Source organism: Phascolarctos cinereus, unplaced genomic scaffold (assembly GCF_003287225.1).
Source record: "Phascolarctos cinereus isolate Bilbo 61053 unplaced genomic scaffold, phaCin_HiC Scaffold_4;HRSCAF=312, whole genome shotgun sequence".
Taxonomy (NCBI): Eukaryota; Metazoa; Chordata; class Mammalia; order Diprotodontia; family Phascolarctidae; genus Phascolarctos; species Phascolarctos cinereus.
The window spans coordinates 322,715,613-322,739,732 of NW_027555847.1; the positions used below are offsets into that span (position 1 = coordinate 322,715,613).

General features: G+C 38.8%; 1 protein-coding gene across 1 annotated transcript; it reads right to left on the bottom strand.

The window, feature by feature from the left end:
- Positions 1 to 6,537: 6,537 nt before the first annotated feature.
- CENPH (centromere protein H) lies at positions 6,538 to 24,120 on the bottom strand. The gene is made up of 9 exons (XM_020998474.2): positions 23,525 to 24,120; positions 22,157 to 22,212; positions 19,138 to 19,186; positions 17,462 to 17,533; positions 16,318 to 16,374; positions 15,071 to 15,134; positions 11,492 to 11,543; positions 9,032 to 9,195; positions 6,538 to 6,678 (listed from the first exon to the last, which is right to left on the bottom strand). The coding sequence occupies exons 1-9, from the start codon at positions 24,118 to 24,120 to the stop codon at positions 6,586 to 6,588; spliced, it is 1,203 nt and encodes a 400-aa protein (XP_020854133.1). The 3' UTR covers positions 6,538 to 6,585.

Here is a 24,120-nt window from a genome sequence, read left to right on the forward strand (position 1 = left end):
TGTAATTTAACGAAATCAAAATTATCCATTTTACATCCCTCTATCCATTTTACATGCACTCTATCTCTTGTTTGGTCATAAATTCTTCCCTTATGCTTAGAATTGACAGGTAAACTGTTCCATGCTCCCTTAATTTGCTTATTATATCAGTATATAATTGTTAAAAAAAAAAAATTATAGGGGCAGCTAGGTGGCGCAGTGGAGACCACAGGCCCTGAAGTCAGGAGGACCTAAGTTCAAAATAGGCCTCAGACCAAACACTTGACACTTAGTAGCTCTGTGACCCTGGGCAAGTCACTTAACCCCAATTGCCAAAAAAAAAAAATTATGGCTCAGGAATGTAATGGAATACTATTGTACACCTAAGTAATGCAGTGGAGTAAGCATTGGGTATAGAGTTAGGAAGACCCCACTTCAAATTTGGCTTCAGACATTCACTGGCTGTGTGACCCTGGGCAAGTCACTCAATTTCCCTAAGCCTCAGTTTTCTCCACTTTAAAATGGAGATAATAATATCACCTACCTCCTAGGGCTGTTGTGAGGATCCAATGAGACAATATTTGTAAAGCTCTCAGCACTTAGTAGATGCTTAATCAATGTTTGTTCTCTTCCCTGTAAGAGAAATGTGGAAAGACCTGTATGAACCGATGCAAAGTGAAGTTAGTAGAATTAACAATTGATATAACATTAATGAATTTTTTTTCCAAAAAATTGAAAAGCTAACCAAAATAATGACCAACTACAATTCTGGATGACAGAGAGGTGAAAGAAAAAAACATTACATTTTTGACACAGTTTGGGAATTTTTTTTATAAGGATTTTTAAATTTTTTTCCTTTCCAAGAGATGTGGAGGGTAAAGAGTAGGAATAGCATAAGAAAGAAAAGAGTCACAAGCATCTTTATTTAAAATGCAAGGAGAGGGGGCAGCTAGGTGGCGTAGTGGATAGAGCAGCGGCCCTGGATTCAGGAGGACATGAGTTCAAATCCAGCCTCAGACACATAACACTTACTAGCTGTGTGACCCTGGGCAAGTCACTTAACCCCATTGCCTAGCAAAAACACACAAAAAAAACCAAAAACCAAAATAAAATGCAAGGAGAACAGAGGGAAGACCAGAAAGAAGAACAGACAAGCAAGATGGCTTTGAAAGTTGGATGTTGATGTCTAATGTGGAAATATGTTTTATATGATTGCATGTGTATAATCTATATCAGATTGCTTACCACTTTGGGGAGGGAGGAGGGGGGAGGGAAGGAGGGAGAGAGAAAAATTTGGAACTCAGAATCTTTCAAAATGTGAATGTTGAAAATTGTCTTCACAGTGTAATTGGAAAAAATAAAATACTAGTAAATAAAAAAAGAAAGTTGAATATTGAGTTTATTATATACTTAAAAACAAAAGCAATGTGTGCATGAGAGATCTGCAGTTTCACTCGCAATCCTGTGTTTCTTGTCTAGTATGTACATACAAATAAATGCCCACTTTATTTGGTGTTAAGTTTAGAATAATTGTTTTTAAAGTACTTTCTAATTTCCACCAAGTTCAGTCCAAAATTTAATGCCCCCACTAAATCTTTATATTTCAAACACTTAAAAAGATGAAAATAAGACACATCCCTTAAATAGGACCTGTGATCTCAGTGACAGAATGAACTCTCAGATGAGGAAACTCCCTGTACCAAAGCATCAGCACTTTTACTGCAACTTCTATCATCTTAAGAGTTGCCTAGAGCACTGAGAGATTGAGTAACTTATCCAGGGTCACACAGCCTGTATGATAAGGAATAGGACTTGAACCCAAGTCTTCCTGGCTTGGAGGCCAGCTTTCTATCCAACACAAACATTATATTTATTCACTTAACTGTGGCAAGAGAAAATTCTCATTCTCAACTAGATTTGTGATCTCATCAGTTCACAGTGCAAGAGAATATCAAATGGTCCTTGGTGCATACTAGGTGTTTAATAAATGCCTCTTGACAACATGAAATACAGCTGGTTTAAATCAATAGACTCACATACATTTACTGGGGCTTACTACATATGAAGCACTGGGTTAAGAGGGAAACAAATACAAATGAGACAGTCCTTGCTGTTAGCAGCAAAAAGCCTTACCAAGAATTCCACAAAGTCATTGTTTGAACCAGCAAGAAACTATTATTAAACAGTGTGCCACATGAGAGAGCACGTGTGGCTTTTTATTCCTTATTCCCGATTCTAATTTCCCTCCCTTGTTTCCCCATTGGTTGGGTACTATAGAGGTTACACCCTATCCGAAGCACCTAATTTCCCCACGTGAGTCTCCATCCCTAATTACATCTCCCACTCCCCACAATTCTTTACACCTTACCTGGTCATGGTTTCCCCTAGCTATAAGCTGATACGTTGGACATCAAACCCAATTTAGACTGATTTTAATGCTCTGAGTGTGCTGTCAGGTAGGCATCCACACCTGATAAGTGATATGAAGAAGCAACATCCCTAACCACATTTTCTACATTGCTAAAGAGCTTTTTCTAGTTGGGGATACATTCTATACAAATAAATTACTCATGATACATAAGTATATACAAGATAATTTGATGGGAGTAGTTACTAGCAGCTGGGGAAAGGCCTCAAAATAGAAGAGGCACTTGACCTAACCTTTTAAGGAAGCTAGGATTTTAGGAGGCAGAGGTGTGAAGGGAACCCATTCCAAGCTTGGGGAACAATTACAATGCAAAGGTACTTCTGAAAAGCAAGAAGGCCAGTGTGGTTGAGCATAGTGGGAGGGGAAATAATGTATAGTAGGTCTGAAGCAAACAGTGTAAGCCATTTTGTGAAGAGTTTTAAATGCCCAGAGAGTTTGCATTTGATCATTAAGGCAAAAGGGAACCACTGGAGCATTCTGAAGAATTGAAAACTGTCAATGATTATATGAAAGAATGTTCTAAATAATAACTAAGAATGCAAGTCAAAATAATCCCTGAGGCTTCCATTTCACACTCAGCAAAATTGGCAAAGAATACAAAAGATGAGAAGTCAGTGTTGGAGAGGTTGTGGAAAGACAGACATAGTAATAAATTGTTGGTGGAGCTGAATCAGTTCAGCTATTCTGGAAAGCAACAATAATAATCTCTAATTCTGGAAAACTATAATAAAATGCATGTTGAAATTGAATGAGATTAAGGCTGCTAGTAAAAGAATGGGAACAGGGGTAAAGATGAGGAAGGTAGTAAGTGAGCTTCAGGCTTACTCTATTACTGTCCTTTCTCTACTTTGGAGAATGGGTGAGCTTTCACCAAGGAAATTGAGGGGCTGCAGAAAATTTGAAAACAACCCAGTTAGTCACTGGAACATCGGCTGCTGAGAGGGTGGGGCAATGGAATTAATGCAGAGCTTCTTGTGGCTGCCCAGTTCTATCAACCCAGAGCTCACGCATTTGTTTTTGTAAAGTCAGTTACATCAGTGAGCGGCCCTGAATGGGGAACATCTTTTGTCCCTTTTTGGTGGTATAGATGACTAATTTTGCATGCCTGGCTCCATGAAGATGAATTCTATCTATAGATGGTTCCCTGATGGAAAGTAGCAAGGGAAAGGGCAAATTCTTAAAAGTGGTGGAGTTCGGTAGACTGGATCTATGCTACTCCAGAACAGATTTTCTCTCTCTCCTCTCCTTTGACCAGTTGACATTGAGGCAATAGACTCCGCTTTTTAGGTAGAGCCCTGAGTAGTATCCCAGGCTTTAGCTATCAGCCTCCCCTCACCACCCCCAGATAGGGGGGAGCAACCCAATTTGTAAAATAGAAGCAGATCAAACCAGCCACAATGGCTATTCAGACAAATCCAGGCACTCTGGGTTGGTGAAAACAGGCATGGAACTGCACACCTAATAGGTGGTCAGAGGGAAGCTAATATCATAAAGATTTCTGGGTTATACTTGAACCTGAAATATAAGGTTGCTTAAAATTGATGGTTGTGATGGGGATGGAACCATATACTTTTTTCCCCCCGATTTTTTGATGAGGCAATTGAGATTAAGTGACTTGCCCAGGGTCATACAGCTAGTAAGTGTCAAGTATCTGAGGCCAAATTTGTACTCAAGTCCTCCTGACTCCAAGGCTAGAGCTCTATCCACTCCACCACCCAGCTGCCCCAAACCATATACTCTTAAGGGTGAGTCATCTACTTTCTGCTCAACAGTGTTGTTCATGGAAGTTGCAGTGCCCATCTGTGAAAGACTAGTACAGTATCTTCAAAGAACAGCTTTCCATTATGCCCCTGACTACACTACCATATCAGAGTGTCAAACACATCTCATAAACTGTATCTTTGATAAATGGCACACCCCCTCCAGTCCAGCACTTTCTTGGGTCTAGCCTCCAGGATGACCTACTTTATAATAGGCTGCTCTTCGATATAGTTCTGTTTGACTCTGTTGAACCCTTCTTTATTCCATTACCTTGGAGTTGCCTGGGTCTTAAGGTCTTTGTTGCAACTAGGGGCTCCATATATTCTAGAGAAATGAACATTGGCAGGTTTCTTTTCCCCCATGAAAGTTTGGACTTCCCAGAAATAGCTTGGGGAATAGTGGAGGTGAAATTGTTGGGAGGTACCTTGCCCTCTAATGAGAGCTGGAAGTTCTGAGTAACTATGGTTAATGTCTTTACCTGGAAAGGTGACCCTCAGCTGACGGTGGCAATCCTGAATAAATAAAGGTGAGGGAATCCTTGCCTACTCTCCAAAGAAGAGGGAAGCCCCTTAGCAGAGGATTTTGTAGGGGTAAAGATTTAATGACACCTCATAGGTCTCACAAGGAACAGCACAGTTGGTAGGCCTTGGAACACTCAGTAGGTGTTGGTCCAAGGCGGGTCTGGTATCAATGCTGGCTTCAGCAGAGACTACATATAAGAGGGTAATGATCTCTTTTTTTATTCCTTTTTTTAAACAAATTATTTTTAGTTTTCAACATCACTTTCATATGCTTTTAAGTTTTAAATTTTTCTCCCTCTCTCTCCACCTCCCTCCCCAAGATGGCATGCAATCTGCTATAGGCTCAACACATACATTCCTATTAAACATTTTCCACATTAGTCATGTTGTAAGGAAGCATTAGAACTAGGTAGAGGAGGAACCACAAGAAAGAGGAAACAAAACAAAACAGAAGGGAAAAAAAAGAGCAAATAGTATGCTTCGATCTGCATTCAAACTCCATAATTCTTTCTCTGGATGTGGATAGCATTTTCCATCACAAGACTTTTGGAGATCCTTGCATTGGTGAGAAGGGCTGCCTATCAAAGTTAGTCATCGCACAACATGGCTGTTACTGTGTACAGTATTCTCCTGGTTCTACTCACTTCAGTCAGCATCAGTCCATACAAGTGTTTCCAGGTTTTTCTGAAGTCCACCTGCTCATCATTTCTTATAGCACAATAGTATTCCATTACATTCATATACCACAACTTGTTCAGCCATTCCCCAATTGATGAGCATCCCCTCAATTTCCAATTCTTTGCCACCACAGAAAGAGCTGCTGTAAATATTTCTAATACATGTGGGTCCTTTTCCCATTTATATGATCTCCTTGGGATACAGCCCTAGAAGTGCTATTGCTGGGTTAAAGGGTATGCATATTTTTTATAGCCCTGTAAAACTGAGATAACAGCACCTATATCCCAGGCTTTGTTGTGAGGATCAAATGAGATATTTGTGTACAGTACCTGGCACATAGTAAACACTATATAAATATTAGCTATTATTATTATTATTATTATTGTTGTTGTTACTCTCTTGACAGAAGAATGGAATTAAGATGCAAAAGGAGACATATTTTTGGATATGGCCAATATGGGAGTTTATTTTATTTCATCATGCATATTTGTTACAGGGCTTTTTTAGTAGGGGATGGGAGGGAGAGAAGAAAATATATTTTAATTAAATGAAAAAAAAACTTTTTTTAATTTAAAGAGAAATTTTTCCCCCAAAGGGGAAAAAAATGAAGCTAAAAATAACAAAAAGATCCCTTATCTAAATTAAAAGAAAAAGGGGCTGAACTAAATTTAGAAATTAGCTAATTTATTTATAAGATATACCTTTTTGAAATTTTTTAAATATTAATGCAATTCAAATAATATTGACAATTTAATCTGTAACTTTATTAAAGTTTTTAATACCACAAAAAGATCAGTATTTTGGAAAATATATTGCTTTTAAAGGGGGATATAACCACTATTTTCTAGAATACTAATCAATAAATGCCATATAAAGGAATAACAGGGCTATTTAGATAGTGAATAGATTGTCTAATGAGGTAGTGAATGCTTAATCACTGGAAGGGTTCAAACAATGACTAGATGACCATCTGTCGCAGATATTATAGAGCAGGTTCCCATATTAGGTGAGAAGTTGGACTTGACCTGTAGGGATGCTTCTAACTTAAAGATCCCAAATTCTGTGACAGTGTCATTTTAATAACTGACACAGAATGACTCTGAAGTTAGCATTACTGAAACAAATATTTTAAAGAGTCTGAATTAACAGAATAGAGCCCGAAATACAGAGTTTCTCTTGAAATTTACTATTTAATAGCATGTAAACAAGCAGAATTGTTCAGATGAAACTTAAATTTTTCTCAAGCTGTAAAATAAGGGCCTTCAAGGCTGGATCTGCTGCCCAGTCGATCTTTGCTGCCATAACGATGTGCTACAATGAAAATAAAAATAGGTATGTTGAATATTCTTGGAGTACTAAAGCTGATATTTTAATATAAGAGTGCTTTCTATTATGATCAAAATTATACTGCATATTTTCTCTGTGCTTATTTTGATTATGGGGCCTGAATTTATTTACAGAGGATGAAGTAATGGACCTTATAGTTGTGGGAAGTTTAGATGTTTACAAATGAATATTTGTTCCTATTAGTGGACATTTTCTGATTTAAAATACTTACGGTAAAGGAAACAGTTATTTGGAATTAGATGTTTCTTTGTTTTTTAAACATTAATGAGGAACAGCAAGAAAGAACATTAAGAAACTCAGAAATAGATAGAGTGATGAATAGAATACTGAGCTTGGAGCAACGAAGATCCAAGTTTGAATCTACCACAGATACTAGCTATGTGACCCTAAGCAAGTCACTTAACTCTCTCTGAGCCTCAGTTTTCTCATTTGTAAAGTGAGAATAATTGTGAGGATCAATGAGAACATAAGTAAAGTGATTTGCAAACCTTCAAGTGCTATGTTATCTACTGTGAAGTCCCAATATTTGCCAAATTAAATAAAAACCTATTTCTTATTTATAATTTTAATACTGACTGATGAACTTTAGTCCCCATTCATTCATGGGCAATAACAAACAGAAAACCTAATTCAACCAGAGCTGACAAAGGTTTATGTAGTGAAGGAAACAATAAAATGAAAGGGCTCTATTAGTAATTATTGTTTATTGATAATTTAGGGTGCACGTATATCTTTGTAGCAATAAAACAATCATTAAATTAACTCTTTTTAAAGATTAAGTACCTCTTACAGTCTTAGTGGATAAAGTCCCCTTTTCTTGAGCTTCCTGAAGGTCTTCTTTTTAGTAGCTATATTAGTAGCTGTTTAGTAAATTATATTATGTCCTTTAAAAGTAACACTTCTAATTGCAAATGCTACAGCTGTAGGACAAGATTTCTAAGGCAACCTCAGTTTGACAGACAGGTTAACAAAGACAGACCCGATCCAGGAGAATGTCAGATTTAAGAACTGTCACACCCTAGAAACTCCTCCTTAGGCCCCCGACAAACCCACATGTCAAATGTTGGCAACAGCTGCTAGTTGTATTTGTAAAGCCCAAGAAACACTGGTCAAATGACCTGCCTTGTCCAATTGGATATTTTCAAAACAAGTCTCAAGATTTCTCTAATTTGTAATTCCTTTTCTTCTGATATGGGAAAAAAAAAAAGCTCTGTAAATCATTCCTTTATCTCTAACTACAGAAGTCAGTAGACCTGATCTGTTGGCAATTGCTAGCCTTGTAAATAAATCATTACACTCAGAAGCTTTGAGCTTCAGATTTTTCTATTTCTGATAGTAAACCAAGAGCAGAAAAATAATAGGCATAATTCTCTGCTACAGACTTTTGAAGCTATTTCACTGTGCAACATATCTTTAGTGAAAATCCAATGAACCTACGACAGTTCTCCATTTTATCTGAAGTCTAAAAGTGACATAAACCAACATGTAACTTAAATGATCTGGTTTTCAAAAAAATAGTGGCAAAATTCAAGTATACAAGGTCTTTATACAGAGAGAGAAAAGTTCAACCCATGAACCCCTTTTTCCTCAGAAAGGTTTGTTGACTACATTCATAATTGAAGGAAATGCTAAATTTCAATTACGAGTGAGTGAAAATAAAGAAGTCATTTTCCACCTATCCAAGTGTACAGACTCTCCTGAAATCCATGCACTAACCTCTTTGGGGTTCATAGACTCCAGTTAGGAACCCATGGTTTATAGATAAAAGGAAAAAAAAGGAGACAAAGAAAATAAGATCTTTAAAAATTGACTATATACAAATACACACACACACACACACACACACACACACGCATGTTTAAATAGGCTGCCTCGGTGGATAGTGGATTTCCTCTCGATTGAGAGCTTCAAGAAAAAAACAGATGACTACTTGTCAGGTCTTCTATAATGCAGAAGTATTAATTTTTAGATGTAGGTTTGAGCTGATTGCTAAGGCCCCTTCTAAGTCTGAAATCCTGTGATTCTATTAAATGCTTAATTAATATAAAGTCAAAGAATCTTAGTGCTGAAGGGGTTTTAGGGACCTTCCTTCTTTATTTAACAAATGAAGAAACTATAGGACAAAGATGTTAAGTGAGTAACCCAAGGTCACAAGCAAATCATGGGCCGAGACAGGACTTGAATTCAGGTTCCCACTCTCTCAGGACCATGAGCCTTCTACTATGCCAATCACAGTGTCTCCCAAGAGCAATTGGTTAAGATATTGAAGTTCCTCCCCCGATACAAATTTTGCCCTCCAAATTCACATATACATTACCTGAAAAACATTTTGAATAATGGTAGTCGAATCTATCTCCTTTTGTAGGCTTTTCTTCATTTTAGTTAACATGGCACTATTTTTCAGGAGGTTCAATTCATCTTTTTTCTTTTTATTCTCAGCCTGTATTTCTAGTAGCTTTTCTTCCCCAGCTTTTTTAAACACTGTTAAATTTAAAATACCCGAAAAAATATTACAACAATAAAATATGACAAATCAGAATCTACAAGTATGAAAAGGTATGTTTACAGTATTGAAATCTTAGGAACATTTTAGAGAAGAGAAAGGAAATTTTCAACAGCAATAAAGCAGTCATTCTTGAGGTGTTTTTATCCATAAATGACTTTCTTTTTAGAGGTATTTGAAGAGATCCGGGGCAGCACTCAGGCAAGTCTCTGCTTTCACTCTGCCATCTTGGCTGTACCTCCATAAATGACTTTTTCAATGGCAAAAAACATTCACTTATCACTTAGCAATTTACCATCTAAAATTCATTTGTACCAGGTTCACATTGCTTTAAAACTATTTTCCCCATAGAAACATCCACTATTACAACTCCCAGAATACTAGTCTGCAAATCTGTGGTGCTAAAAATCCATTTAATCTCTCACTTTTAACAGCCACCACTAGCCTTTAAATAGGTGGACGAATATAGTATGAGGATTGCTATTTATCAGTTATTGTAAAATACAAAACTTTGTCCGTCAGGAAAGATAGATAGGGGCAGCTAGGTGGCAAAGTGGATAGAGCACCTGCCCTGAAGTCAGGAGGACCTGAGTTCAAATCCAGCCTCAGACCAAACACTTGATACTTACTAGCTGTGTGACCCTGGACAAGTCACTTAACCCCAAGTGCCTTAAAAAAAATAGACAGATAGATAGATAGATCTAAATCTTGGAAAGACACTGGAAATGCACAATGAGTTAGGCCCAGAGTTAAACAGAAGAATATGGGCTTGAATGCCTTTGATATACTGCATCATTCAATGACCCTAAACTTCTTACTCAAATAAAAGGCTTCTTTTGTAATAACAAAATTCTACCAATATTGCTGTGGACTCAGATGTGAGTCACAAAACAAGTTTATAAAGTGTTGAAAATGAGAATCAGTCAGAGGACAATGGAGAGGCACATGGTACAACAGATCACATACAAACTATGATGATTGTCTAGAGTTAAGAATGCCATGAAAGAAACACATGAACAAACATGGGCTGGTCACATGGTGAGAAGAAAAGCCCAAGGATAGGCCACATGGGCCACTGGCATCCTAGTAACGTCAAAAGGACATGAGGTAACTATGACCTTCAGCTATTCTACGATATGGAGCCCAGCCTTTCAACTTGTAGCATGTCCTTTCAGCTTTTGCATTTGGAGTTGTCAGATGTACTGCTCAGGATTATCTTTAAAATTCTGACCCAGTGGGACAAGCTGGATGATGCTAGGGTCACAGATACTTTCAAGGGCAGAAATAGTGAAAGCACAAGGGGAAGGGAGTAAGCATTTATTAAGCACCTACCATGTGCCAGGCACTGTGTTAAGTACTTTACAAATGTTATCTCATTTGATCCAGAAAAAAAGAAACTGTCCTTTGGCTTATCCCAGCTGCCCAACTAGTAAACCTAGGCCAAAATGCTTTAGAAATATAAGTATTAACACATGTTAGGAGACTTAGAGTCTTCACTCATTGGTTTCCCAAGGACCAAAGATGAAATACACTCTCTACCTCCTGACAGACAGGTGATGGGTTCAATTTGAAGTCATCTATTTTTTGGATATGACCAATTCAAGAACTTGTTTTGTCTATGCATATCTGGTTACGAGGGTTTTATTTTTATTTTTTGAGATGGGTGCAAGGTTGGGAGGAAGTGAAAAGGAAATTAAATTTTTTTCATTGAAATAAATTAAAAGAATTTGTATCTCTTCCACATGTTGACATTTTATCATCAATCTAGGAATGTCTGGCAGCCAGAGATACTAGCACACAGAGGCACAAAGTGTAAGGCAAAACAGCTAAATGATTGCACATTTGGACATTTCAGATTATAATTTGGTATGATTTGTAAAGATATGAAAATAGCCATCAACTTTGTTTTCATGAACTAATGGTGAGGAAATAAGTGTTTATTTTGTAGCAATGAAATAAAGAAAACTGTTTCTGAGTGAGAGAGAAAGTAAGAGAGAAAGGAGAGCTGGGGGGGAGGGAAGAAGAGAGGGAGATGGGGGAGGGGAGGGGGGAGAAGGGGAGAGGGAGAGAGGAAGGAAGGTAGGTCTCCTGGAGGTTAGCAGATTTACTGTGGTAAAATTAGGAAAAGAAATAAAAAGAACCCCACAGGATGGACAGGCCAGGAGGGATTGCTCTCTGTATCACTGGAGACGATAACCAACCACATCAATAAAATCTACCCATTCATTTCAATACACAGAAAGTAACGATGTAAATTATAGGAATTTCACATACTTAATCTCTTCTTCTTAACTTCAAGCATTTTCTCCTCCAGGTCCCGAGTTTGCTGTTATTCAGATTTAAAAACAGGAAATAAGCATTGTGCCAGCAAACTTTATAGTCCACTAGCATTGAGTAAATACCTATCGTGTGCCAGGCACCATGCTAAATGCTGGGGGTACAATGAAAGCTAAAAGACAGTCCCTGCTCTTGAGGGACTACGAGTAAAACGGGGGAGACGACACGCAAACAACCGTGTACAAACAAGATATACACAGGATAAAGTGTGAATCCTCAACAGAGATTTACAATTAAGGAGGATCAGGTACCAACGTCCAGAAGATTTCGAGTCACCGTTAGGGCAGCTATTTCATCTCACCTGACCTGATGGCAGCAGTTCAGGGCCTAGACCTTAAGAGCCTCAACACCACCAGTCTTACCTCTAGGTGGCGATAGGCGGAGGAAGGGAGCCACAGCCATCATCCGGGGAAGCAACCCCACTGGAGATCAGGCCTGGCGATTATTTCTGCAGGTTCTGCAGTCACAGCTCTCTTAGACTCAGAAAAGCTCTTACCACCCCAGACCTTGGCACTGTCAAATGATTCAGTAACACTAACTGATTATTTGTCAGTGGAAATTAAAGAAGACGTAATATTATCTATTTTGCTGCTGTACTCTATGGACCATGGAACCTTTCCATCTGACTTGTAGCTAAAACCTCCAATATCTTGTTTTCCCCATTAGAAATGTGAGCTCTGGGGCAGCTAGGTGGTTCAGGGGATAGAACTCCGACCTTGGAGTTAGGAGAACCTGAGTTCAATTCCATTTATTAGCTGTGTGACCCTGAGCAAGTCACTTAACCCCAACTGCCTTACCAAAAAAAGCAAAAAACAAATAAAAAAAGAAATGTGAGCTCTTCAAGAGAACCCTAACTTTTCAGTTTGTTTTCCCAGCATCCAGCATGGTACTTTACATAGTAAGCTTTTAATAACTGTTTTTTCATTCATTCTGGCATATGCCTACCACCTTCCCTTTACTTTATCAACTCAAAAGGTAGAGTATTAAGTATTTTAAATAGCTAATTGAGTAGACCTGGAACAGAGTACTGGATAGGAAATGCAATCAAGGGGCAGCTAGGTGGCTCAGTGCATAGAGCACTGGCCCTGAAGTCCGGAGGACCTAAGTTCAAATCCGACCTCAGACCAAACACTTAACACTTACTAGCTGTGTGACCCTGTCACTTAACCCCGACTGCAAAAAAAAAAATGCAATCAAGCAGGGTATCTAGGTGACACAGTGGACAGAAAGAGCACAGTCAGGAGAACCTGAATTCAAATCTGACCTCAGATACCTACTAGCTGTGTAACCCTGAGCGAGTCATTTATCCCCATTTGCTTCCCAACCCCCCAAAAAGAAATTGCGATCAAGAAGACTGAATTAAGTCTTGTCTGATAAATGTTTAACACCTTAATAGTAAGTCCTATCACAAATGGTCATTAAAAAAAGCTCCAGAAATCCAGAATTGTACATACAACCCCCACTACCTATACTGCCTTTCCAACAGAACTAGTCCCCACTAAAGATCAAACTAAGAATTAAGTTTATTAATAAACCACTTAATAAATGAGAATCCATATTATTTGGCATTTAAGAAAAAAACCAGATTTTAATTAAAAGATTAACATTAAAAGAATATATGTTAAAAGGGTGCTTATTTCTTTTTTTTGTTTTGTTTTTCTTGTTTTTAGGCAGTTGGGGTTAAGTGACTTGCCCAGGGTCACACAGCTAGTGAGTGTCAAGTGTTTGGTCTGAGTCTGGATTTGCACTCAGGTCCTCCTGATTTCCAGGCCGGTGCTCTATCCACTGCGCCACCTAGCTGCCCCGAGGATGCTTATTTCTTAGGACATGACTTAGCAGTACCACCACTAATATGTGTGGTTACATGGGCAAAACACAGATGGATTTCAATTCCCTAGCTGTTTTTAAGGAACATAGGTGGGAACACTGAAAACGATAAATCTGGTTGAATCTAAGTATGGCAAATACAATTAAAACGTAGGTTTTTAAAGACAAAGATGTCAAAGGAGGCCCTACTTATTCCAACCCAATCCTTTAGTCATCTAAAAGAGCCAAACATACAAACCAAAACTGACACAAAAAGAAGGAACAGGATTAGATCTAGTATGATACTTGGCCCCTGACCTCAACTGGGTGTCAAAGCATTTGATAATTAGCAAGTAGACTACAGGAAAAGCTTAACCACTTGTTCTATTTAAGGTCTTACAAACTGGGAACATGGTTCCTAGCAACACTTTTTGTTTATTTATTTATTTTGGATTTTTTGTGTGTGTATGTGAGGCAATTGGAGGTTAGTGACTTGCCCAGAGTCACACAGCTTGTAAGTGTTATGTTTCTGAGGCTGGATTTGAACTCAGGTCCTTCTGATGCCAGGGCCAGTACTCTATCCACTGCGCCACCTAGCTGCCCCTAGCAACACTTTAAAAAATGTTCTGAAATACATCCCTTTGAGAAAACCAAAACTATACCCACCATCTCTACAAATTAAATAAAACTCAGTGCCCATTATGACCCTTTTCTCAACCTTTCTCTGAGCACAAGTTTGGTCACTTTCAATCAAACATTGACCAGTCAAGTCCTTCTGTTCTTATATTATACCATTATAGTCATCTTGCATAATGTGGAGGGTTTTTTCCTGGCTCTGGTTACTTCACTGGCATCAGTTCATATATATCCACCCATGGAAACATTCATTTTAACCAACTTCTATTATAACAAAGCAATCTAAGCATTCCAAGGAATTGCACATAATAGGAATTTGCTTGTGTTATGAATTAATACATTTTTACCCACACAGTCATCAGGAAATTCATGTTTGGAACTCCAGCCTTGCAGTAAGATCACACCACACTAAGATACTTCTAGTACATTTGGCTCCATAAAGTATAGTCAGGTGGTATGCTTCAGTGCATTTCTTTCCCTTCAGCAAGAATCTCACTGAAATTCATTTTCACATTTTTTTTCATTTTAAAAAATGTATCGAATGCCCATGAGCTTATGTGTGCAGAGCACTGCGGCAGATTTAGATGAGCATGGGGTCCATGCCTTCAGAGAGTATAAAGTCGCTTAATAGTTATAGATTTAAATTGAGGAGAGAATTCATAAAAATGAAAAATAGATGGGATAAGGGATGAAGGAGAGACAAGAATAAAAAAATGAAGCCAAGATGGCTCGGAAAATTATGTTGTTAACGACAGAGGTGTGAAAATTGGGAAGGGAGGGGACAAGCTAGGTGGTGCAGTAGATAGAACACCGGCCCTGGAGTCAGGAGGACCAAAATTCAAATCTGGCCTCTGACCAAACACTTGACACTTACTAGCTGTGTGACCCTAGGCAAGTCACTTAACCCCAAATGCCTTTAAAAAAAATTGGGAAGGGCTGGGACTGGTTTAGGAAAGACAATGATGAATTAAGCTTAGTGCTTAGGTCAGGACTAGAAATAAAGCAGAATTATTAACAAAGCGATGATATCAGAAATCACAAGTAGATAAGTTATATAAAGTGGAAGATACGTACCTGCTGTGCTTTCAGTATTGAACTATTAAGAGTTAAAATGTTTTTCAAAATTGCCAAGATTGATCTGAACAAGGAACAACAACAAAAAAATGTCAATTAAAATAAATTTACTTCTCATGGAGGAGTGAAAGCAGAGACTCACCTGCCACAAAAATTTAATGAAAAAAGCAAATTGCTACTAAATGACATATGACTTTTACCTTAAAATCTTACATGCATTTCAATGGGAAAAATAATGTTGGTCATTGAAAGAACTGAAATAATAACGAAAGTCTTACAATGTAGTGAGTTTCCAAAATGTCTTACTTAATGGGGAAAATCAATTCCTGACACAATAAATCTTGAAGGACAATCTGGATTTTAAATAAAACCAGGCATCATTTCTGCCTTACTTCCACTGACAAGACACTTATTTCCACTATAAGAGCAGAGAACATAACAAATTTGACTGTGGCCATACAGAGTTTGTGGGACAAGGTGTATATAGTGCAAGAACACAACCAGATAATTTATTAATCTATGTATTTTCCTAAAGTTCATTCATACAAAGTTGCTGATTGTTTGGAACTAAATTCATCTCCCATCAAATGAATGCAACCCAAGGAAAAATCTATTCTTGTCCCCATCTTTCCCAGTTATTCTCTACAAACTGCCTGCTTTTTACACTCAGCCCCTTCAGAAGTACCTCTAGACTTAGCTTAGAATTCACCACTCTCCACTCCAGTCCAACTCCCTGATTTTACAAATAAGGAACATTAAGGCTCAGAGAAACTGAACTGCCAAATGTCTTTTCTCACCTTTCTAGTGACGCTCAAAGGGGAGGCCAGGGAGTCCTACCCTTTAAATAAAGGATCCTCTCACACCTTCTGTTAATGCTACACGTGAAATGGCTCCTTTCTACCTCATACCTGGGTTAATCAGGTTTATGCGAATCTTGGCTATATACAAAGAAGTAATCCCTTGCTCTTACACATCTTCCCTCCCTCAGTAACATCATTCCCCTCCAGGCTCCTCAGAGACTCATTTACCAGTCATACACTTTAAAAAAAAAAAACTCCAAACCCAGAAAAATGGTGGTTTTCCTTCAATGCTTAGAGCATATCTTTGATCGCCATTCCCTTATAGTTCTGCTACCCATTGATCATGAAAGAAAGGCATTTAATTTTAATAACCTATACTGTATTTGGGGAGATTTCACTCAAGTTTATTTCTATCCTCATCAAGTGAAGGAAAAATTAAAATCTTACTCAGATTCACTGTCCTTTTTTTCCAGTTTTTTCTGAAGAGCATGTGCAACCTGGACCCTGGAATAGTGTAAAATGTTCTATTACACGATAAGGAAAAACATTCAGGACAAACCAAATAGAGAAAACAGCATCATGGATTGTGAATTTTCCCTTGAACATATGATACAGCTTTCTGTTGTTATTTTTTAAATTAAAGCATGAGGCAAATTTTGGTACTATATAGATAATCTTGTTTCCTAAACCATTGCTCTACTACAGTAAGGAAGGGACAAACTATACATGCTGTGTACTTTCTTCCCTTCCAGTTCTGCTTTGGCTCAGTAGAAGGTCTTCAGAAGTTGCTACGGCCAAAAAAGTTCACCACCTCATACCCTACACCCTGATGAGTCTCTCCAAATTCACCTAGGGTAGTCCTCAGATGACAGGCACAGTTTATAATTAGGGCTATCCTTCCTTGGAAGCCTTCCCGTCTAGGAAGAATCTACCCAAGCTTATGTTCTATTGGCAACATCAGCTCTGTATCACAATACAGTACCAGGAAACCATTCCCTCTAATTCCAAAAAATTTGGAGGTTTTTTGGAGTTTTGACTGGGGTTACTGCATTGTATCTACAATTAGTTTTTCTATGATGAGACAAGATAAGACTTCAGAGCAGGAACAGCAACTTAATATGACAAAATTTCAATAACACAAAAGAATCCTATAGTTCCTACTCACTGGTAATGGGATTTGGTCTGCATATTTTAAAAAAATGTTGCCTTGATATGAGTTTCCAATTCTTTTTCATTATTTCAAATGACTTGCTGTTTGCAGTTATTAGACTAGTAGCTAGGATTTATATATAGTGCTTTAAGGTTTACAGGGCACTTTATAAATATTATTTCATTTGATCCTTACAACAACCCTGAGTGGTAGGTCCTATTATTATCCCAATTTTACATAGGAGGAAACTGAGACGGAGGTTAAGTAATTTGCCCAGGGTCAGGCAACTAGAGTGCCTGAGGCCAGATTTAATATCATGTCTTCTTGACCCAAATTCTGTACTCTATCCACTGTACCACCCAGATGTTATGTTACTTCAAATGAACTTATTCAGAAAATAACATATTTTGTTTGTTAAATACCTTTAAAATTCCAAATTACCTTCTTAAAGCTAAAGTTTTCATTTCTAACTCAATCTTCACCTCTTCCATTTTCCTTTCTAGATCTTCAATCCTATTAAAAATAACAATAAAAAAAAGTTAATGGAAGTATTGTAAGAACTTCAGGAAATTGTTTTGTATTTTTGTAAAGTTTCAAACACACCATTGCTGGCAGAAAGAGATTTCATTCTGCGAATGAGAAAAAAGGTACCATCTTATGCTGTAATAAACGCAGAAGGGAACGAAATGTTTCCAGTTAACTATATTTTAAACAAATATTTATGATTGTTTGGCTGTAGCCAAATTTCTACATCTTAGCCTTTCTTTAGAAACGAACTTAAGTCCTGCATAAAGTCTCTTCTGACCAATCTAGTTCTCAATGATCTTCCTCATTTTACAACTACTTTACTTTTCACATAATTTAGCATTAATTGCATTTACACCTAGTGTTCATTATTATTTAGTTCACAGTCATCTTGTCTCCCAAACTGAACTATAATCAGCCTCAGTATTAAATGACCAGGTCTCTTATTTCTACATCTCCCACAGTACCTAGGACAGTGCCAAATACAGAAAGCACTCCATAAAAAGAACCAATTGCCAGTTCACATTCAAATAATGGCCAGCATTTATACAGCACTTTAAAGTTTATAGAATTTGTTATGAATGTTATCATCTCACGAGAGCTTCACAAGCACCCTGTGAGGTAGGCATCTCCATTTTATAGAGGGGTAGTGTTAGAATAGGAATTCGAACCCAGGTCTTCTGACTCCAAGTCCCAAACTCTTTCCACTACATCAAATTGCCAATTATTAAGTATATCCTCCTAGTTGTACAACAGGATCTCAGGAAAGCAAGTGGGTAACAAGGATCAGAGATTTCCATAGAAAAATAAGACCTAAGCTGGTCTTGAAGGATTGGAATTTTACTATGTAGCATGGAAGAAAGGGTATTCCAAGGGGATTGTAAGCATCCATTCATCTACCAGGAAACCTGAGCCTACTCAGGCACCTTTCCAACTACTACCCCCCTTCTTCTCAACAGGATGCTCTGCAGACCAGAACCTCCAGACAGTATGCTCCCACCCAACCTGAGGTAGGGTCAGACATGATGGAGGTGGTAATTATGTATTCAGCTTTGGAAATGAGCTGTCCTGATTAATAACTTCAAACTCGACTGGCCCACTACATCTAGGTCCAGACGTGGGCACCTTGCTATCTGCTATCTTCCCTGCTTCCACTGCATACCATCTGCTCCTTTTCTACCAGTTGCTCTGGGAATTATCATCAAAATAATATTACCCTTTGCTCTGGAAAGTTTGTGACAATCAACTGCCTTCTGGCTCGCTCACAACCCCAAAGGTAGCACCTTTCTCTTCTATATTTGTATCTGTGGTACTTAGCAAAGTGAATAGAACATAGAGTAGGCATTTAGTAAAATTCAAAGTCTTTTAGATGAGACTAAGCACCATTGAGACTAAATCCCAAGATAAAGTGAATGGAAGACAGTGTCTGAAGAGGAGAAGGGAATAAACATTTATTAAGAGCATACTATGGGCCAGATTCTGTGTCAGGAGCTTCACTGGTATTATCTCATTTGACCCACACAACTCTGTGAAGAAGGGAAATTTCACTAAATCCAGGTAAAGTCCCATAAAAGGAAACTGAGAAGACATACCTTTGAAGTAAGTCACCTTCTGCAAGTTCTTCTGTAGGACTCTCTTTACCTAAAAAATAAGCAATATTTTTTAAAGTTACTAATATAGAAAAACAGATGGCTTCAACTGAAGGACATACATACAAAACAAAGTCTTTCCACAAATATCAGTCCTCATCAGAGGCTAAGCACAACCTGGTCTAGATGTTCTAAGTTGAAAAGGCAGAAAAGGAAAAACATACTTAAGGCCATGAGAAACACACCAATCCCATACCAATCTAGCTTTCTCTTGGAAAGAACAGTTACCACTATTATTGTGACAGGCTAACTCACTAGGCCTCCTGAATACTTATTCTTAGGATAACATCTGACATATTGGTTTGTAAGCAAGTTTAACAGAGGGGACCTGTAAGTTGCTCAAGTTTTAATTATGAACATTTGCAGAATCAGCAACAGCAAGAGGTGAACAGAATAAAAAAAAGAAAAAAGAATAAAGGAATCACTTGTAAAGAAACTCCCATAGACATTCAAACACTTCATATATCCTAGCCTTAACCTTGTCTTTAGTTAGAGAAATTATATTTTGTAATGCATAAATCTTTTTAAAATGTAAAAGATGACGTTGTAAAAAAGTACAATATCAGTACAGAGTACACCTAGGTTCATAATAAAAAGGCAGCCAAGATCCTTGCAATTACAAACTTCTAGTAGGAAATGACAGTAAGTGATGCATTAAGTCCTACAATCAACCAGCAAACAAGCACTTAGTTATGTATCAGGTACTGTTGCTAGGTGCTAGAGATGAAAGGTCATAAATAAAGCAATCCTTACATACCATCGAGAGAAACAAGAACACATAAAAGCATACACAAAAGATATCCAAGGGGATTATGTCTAGAAGAAGAGAGACCTACAAGGCTAGGTCCCAACTATCAGGCCCTCCTTTATCACTCCTTGATGAGACTTGCCTTATAAAAATGTCTGGAAAGGAGCATCAAAGGCTGCTTTTATTATTTGGTCCTTGGGAATAAGTTTGAGATGAGTCAGAAAAGAGATCTGCAGCATGTGGTCTTGCTGTTGCTCTTCAGTCATTTCAGTAACCCCATTTGGGGTTTTCTTGACAGAGATCCTGGAGTGGTTTGCCATTTCCTTCTCCAGCTCATTTTACAGATGAGGAAACTGGGACAGACAGAGGTTGAGTGACTTGCCCAGGGTCCCACACCTAGATTTTAACTCAGGAAGATGAGTCTTCCTGACTTGAGGCCCAGCACTGTATCTACTGTGCTGTCTAGCTGCCCCAATACCCAAATTCAAGTATAGCATTCAATTGAAGGGACAGAGGTACATAAAAGGTGATAAGGATTTATTGTAATTCTTAGCTTAAACCTAACACTTTGTTCTGTTCTTTACATCTTTTGTGGATTACAAAGGAAGCAATATTCCAGAAATCCTTGTCTTAGGGATTTAAAAGCTATATGTAGGTGGGGAGGAGTCTTCAAGCTAACTAAGCCAATTGCTTTCCTGCTCTTTCAAATATGCTATTTGATGCTTTTGGACATTTAACACAACTCTAGCTTATGACTGATGCCCTCAATTTAGTTTGCCTACATCTACTCTTGGGCAGCTAGGTGACACAGCAGATAAAGCACCAGGCCTGGAGTGAGGAAAACTCATCTTGCTGAGTTCAAATCTGGCCTCAGACACTTCCTAGCTCTGTGACCCTGGGCAAATCACTTAAGTCCTGTCTACCTCAGTTTCCTCATCTGGCAAATGAGCTAGAGAAGGAAATAGTAAACCATTTCAGGATTTTGCCAAGAAAACCTCTAAATGAGGTCACCAAGAGTCAGACACAACTGAACAGCATCTAAACTTTTCCTAATCTAATCCCTCCTGCATACTGCAATTAAGTCTTCCTAAAACATTGTTTTCATCATGCAATCCCCAACTCCCAAACTCCACTTGAAAATAATCATTGCTTCTTCATCTTCAATCTGGTATTCAAGGCTCTCCATAATCTGGTCCTGTGTAATCCATCTCCCAAACCTGAGCCCACCACTTAAGACAAAACAATTTTCTCACTGTTTCCAACAAGAAGCTATTTCCAACTCTGAGCTGTGAATTCCCTTCCTCCTCCCTATGCTTATACAAATCTTACAGATCTTTCAAGCCTTAAAAAAAACCTTACCTTTAAAAAGAAAAACCTTACTTTTTGCAGCCCATAATGATTTTCCCATTCTCTCTGGCATTACAAAATGATTACAGTATATTACACTCATTTTAACCCTTAGTCCTTCAGATGCTGCCTTGCTGTATGAGACACCTCAAGGTGAAATACAAAACAACTTCATTGCTTTAGGTGTAAGTCTTGTCTGTCTAACTAGATTAATAAGGCTTACTAGAGAGAGCTTTAAAGATGTAACTGATTCAAGACTCATTTTACAGTTGAGGAAACTGAAGCCCAGAGAATTGATGCAACTTGCCTGAAGTCACATAAAAAAACCATGGCAACTAAGATTTAAACACAGTTCTGACTCAAATTTAGTACCTTTTCTACCGTATCACACTCTCTGAAAGTTCTTGAAGGCCCAAGGACCGAGTATAAATTTTATTTTGTAGCATTGTTAGGCACGGAAAAAGATATGCACAAAGTGGGCAATGAGTATTTGGACAAGCACAATTTTCTGTAAAGCAGATTTCCTTTCCCCTAAACAATTTAATGGCAGCTAGGTGTCACAGTGAATAAGAGTGCCAGGCCTGGGGTCAGGAAGACTCATCTTCCTGAGTTCAGATCTGGCCTCAGACACTTATTAGCTGTGTGACCCTCGGCAAGTCACTTCACCCTATTTTCCTCAGTTTCCTCATCTGTAAAATGAGCTGGAGAAGGAAAGGGCAAACCACTCCAGTATCTTTCCCAAGAAAACCCCAAATGGGATCACAAAGAATCAGGCAAGACCGAACAACAAGAAAAAGAATTTATCAGTTTTCTATTATTCTCTCTACAATCAAAGCTGATGATAACAAAAGCTAAATGAAGACTTACTTGCTTCAACCTCTGCCTTATATTCCAGTAGCTGTTGTTTAATCTGATCCTTTAGTCTATAAAGGGAAGCTCAAAGTTAGAACAAGGTAGTGATTTCCATAGGAATATTACAGTATTATATACTCTACTATATATAACTGCCGTATATTTCCATAGGAATACTGCTTACTCAAATAGTCTGCCCAGTTTCTGAGGGGAGAACTAAAAGCTTCCAAATTTTCTACAGGTCAAGAGGAAATGAACAAAAATACAATATGTGAAAATGTACAACTGGTCAATGGCTACCGAAGATCAAGAACAATGTTTTTAGAGGGAAGGATCGTGACCAGCTGCCCTGTGTCTCCAAAGAAATAGGTCACGGTTGGAAGCAGCTATTGAACCACTGGAAGGAACAACCAAGAGAATGTTTAATCCTCTCCTTACAGATATTTAAAAGTATAATTGACACACAAGGGAATTGTTTCAATGCTTCTAACTAATTCAAAGAACACTAGGAAAAACAGGAATCATTATGCAAATAATGGTAAATAATCAGTATGCAGTTTTATGAAGCATTCAAATGAACATGGTACCAATTTTAAGACAGTGCTTTTCTTTGGCAAGGCTATCACTCCTTTGCTTAACCATTAAAAAGTCCTGGAGTTGTTTGGGGCAATATTTTTTAAATGCTGCTTGAAGAAGTCTGAAGATTTAACCCAATGTCACTAGGGGATGGGGCTTTCAAAATAAAAGCCTTTTTAAGATTAAAGAAAAATTCAGACAGGGAAAACAACTCAATATTCTCAATTAGCAGTAGGAAACAGCTACATAATTTCGATTCTTCCAAAAGCAGGGATTTACTGTTTATAGTATTCCTTAGGTTCTCAATAAATTGCTTTAAAAGGTGGAGTGACCTCTCCAGTAGTCAAACACAGTTTACCCAAGAAAAACCCACACCTAAAAACAGCTTACTTATCTAAATAATGCTGCAGCAACAGGCAAAAAGAGTGGATTAAGATTTTCGAAAGACCCCATCTCCAAAAGAGTCTGCCCAGCCTAAATCCTGAATTTCGGCCACTAAATTATCGCAAATGAATAAGAAACACCCTCCTTGTCCAGATTAGAAAACAGTACACTAGTGGAAACATGAAGCTTGAAAGAACAGGTAACTCCCCCACTTGGAGAGGGCATGGCCAGAATGCTGGTTAGCCTGGGCTGGGCTATTTCCTAGCTTCTTGACAGCTCCGAATATATTACTACCCTTCTTGGGCCCTCAGTTGCCTAACCTGTAAAGTGAGGGTTTGGATTCTCTAATAGAGATCTGCTACCAACTGCTACAATCTTAGAGCTAGGGGTGAGGCTAAACGGGGTAGGGGAAGGGGTAAGAACCTGAGCAGCTGCCGGACCATATTACAGTCTTCATCCTCTTCATCCTCCTCCCTCCTCTCTTCTTCTCCACTCTCTTTCCCATAGGAGGCAGCTGGAGGGAACTCATCTCTGCTACTGCTGCCGGGCATGGCCCGCTGGGCGCTGGTGTCCAGTGCGTAGTTTCTAGCATCCCCGCACGGGGTGGGCGGGGGCCGCAGTGCCCTCCGCACCAGCTCCTCCTCTCCGCACGCCTCCGCGCCCAGGTTGCCGGACGTGCCAGCCCGCACTTCGTCTCCAGCACCTGGCCGGCGCGTAGCGCCTCTGGTGCGTGGCGCAGCCTCATCCTCCCCTCCAAGTGCGTACTTGACTGGGGCAGACGCCACCCGCCTCCAGGACCTGGTACCCAGTACGCGCTTCTTCTCCTCCTCCCGCACTTTCACGTCCCCGCCAGTGCCGCTCCTGGCACGCCAGGACCTGGCACCCGGCTGCGGCGCCGCCTCCCTCTCCCCTCGTGCGTTCCTGCCCGGGCTGCTTCTGGCGCTCATAGGTGTAGCGCCCTGAACTTTTTCGTCCCCACTAGTGCTGCGCTTGGGGCGCTGGGACCTGGTGCTCCACAT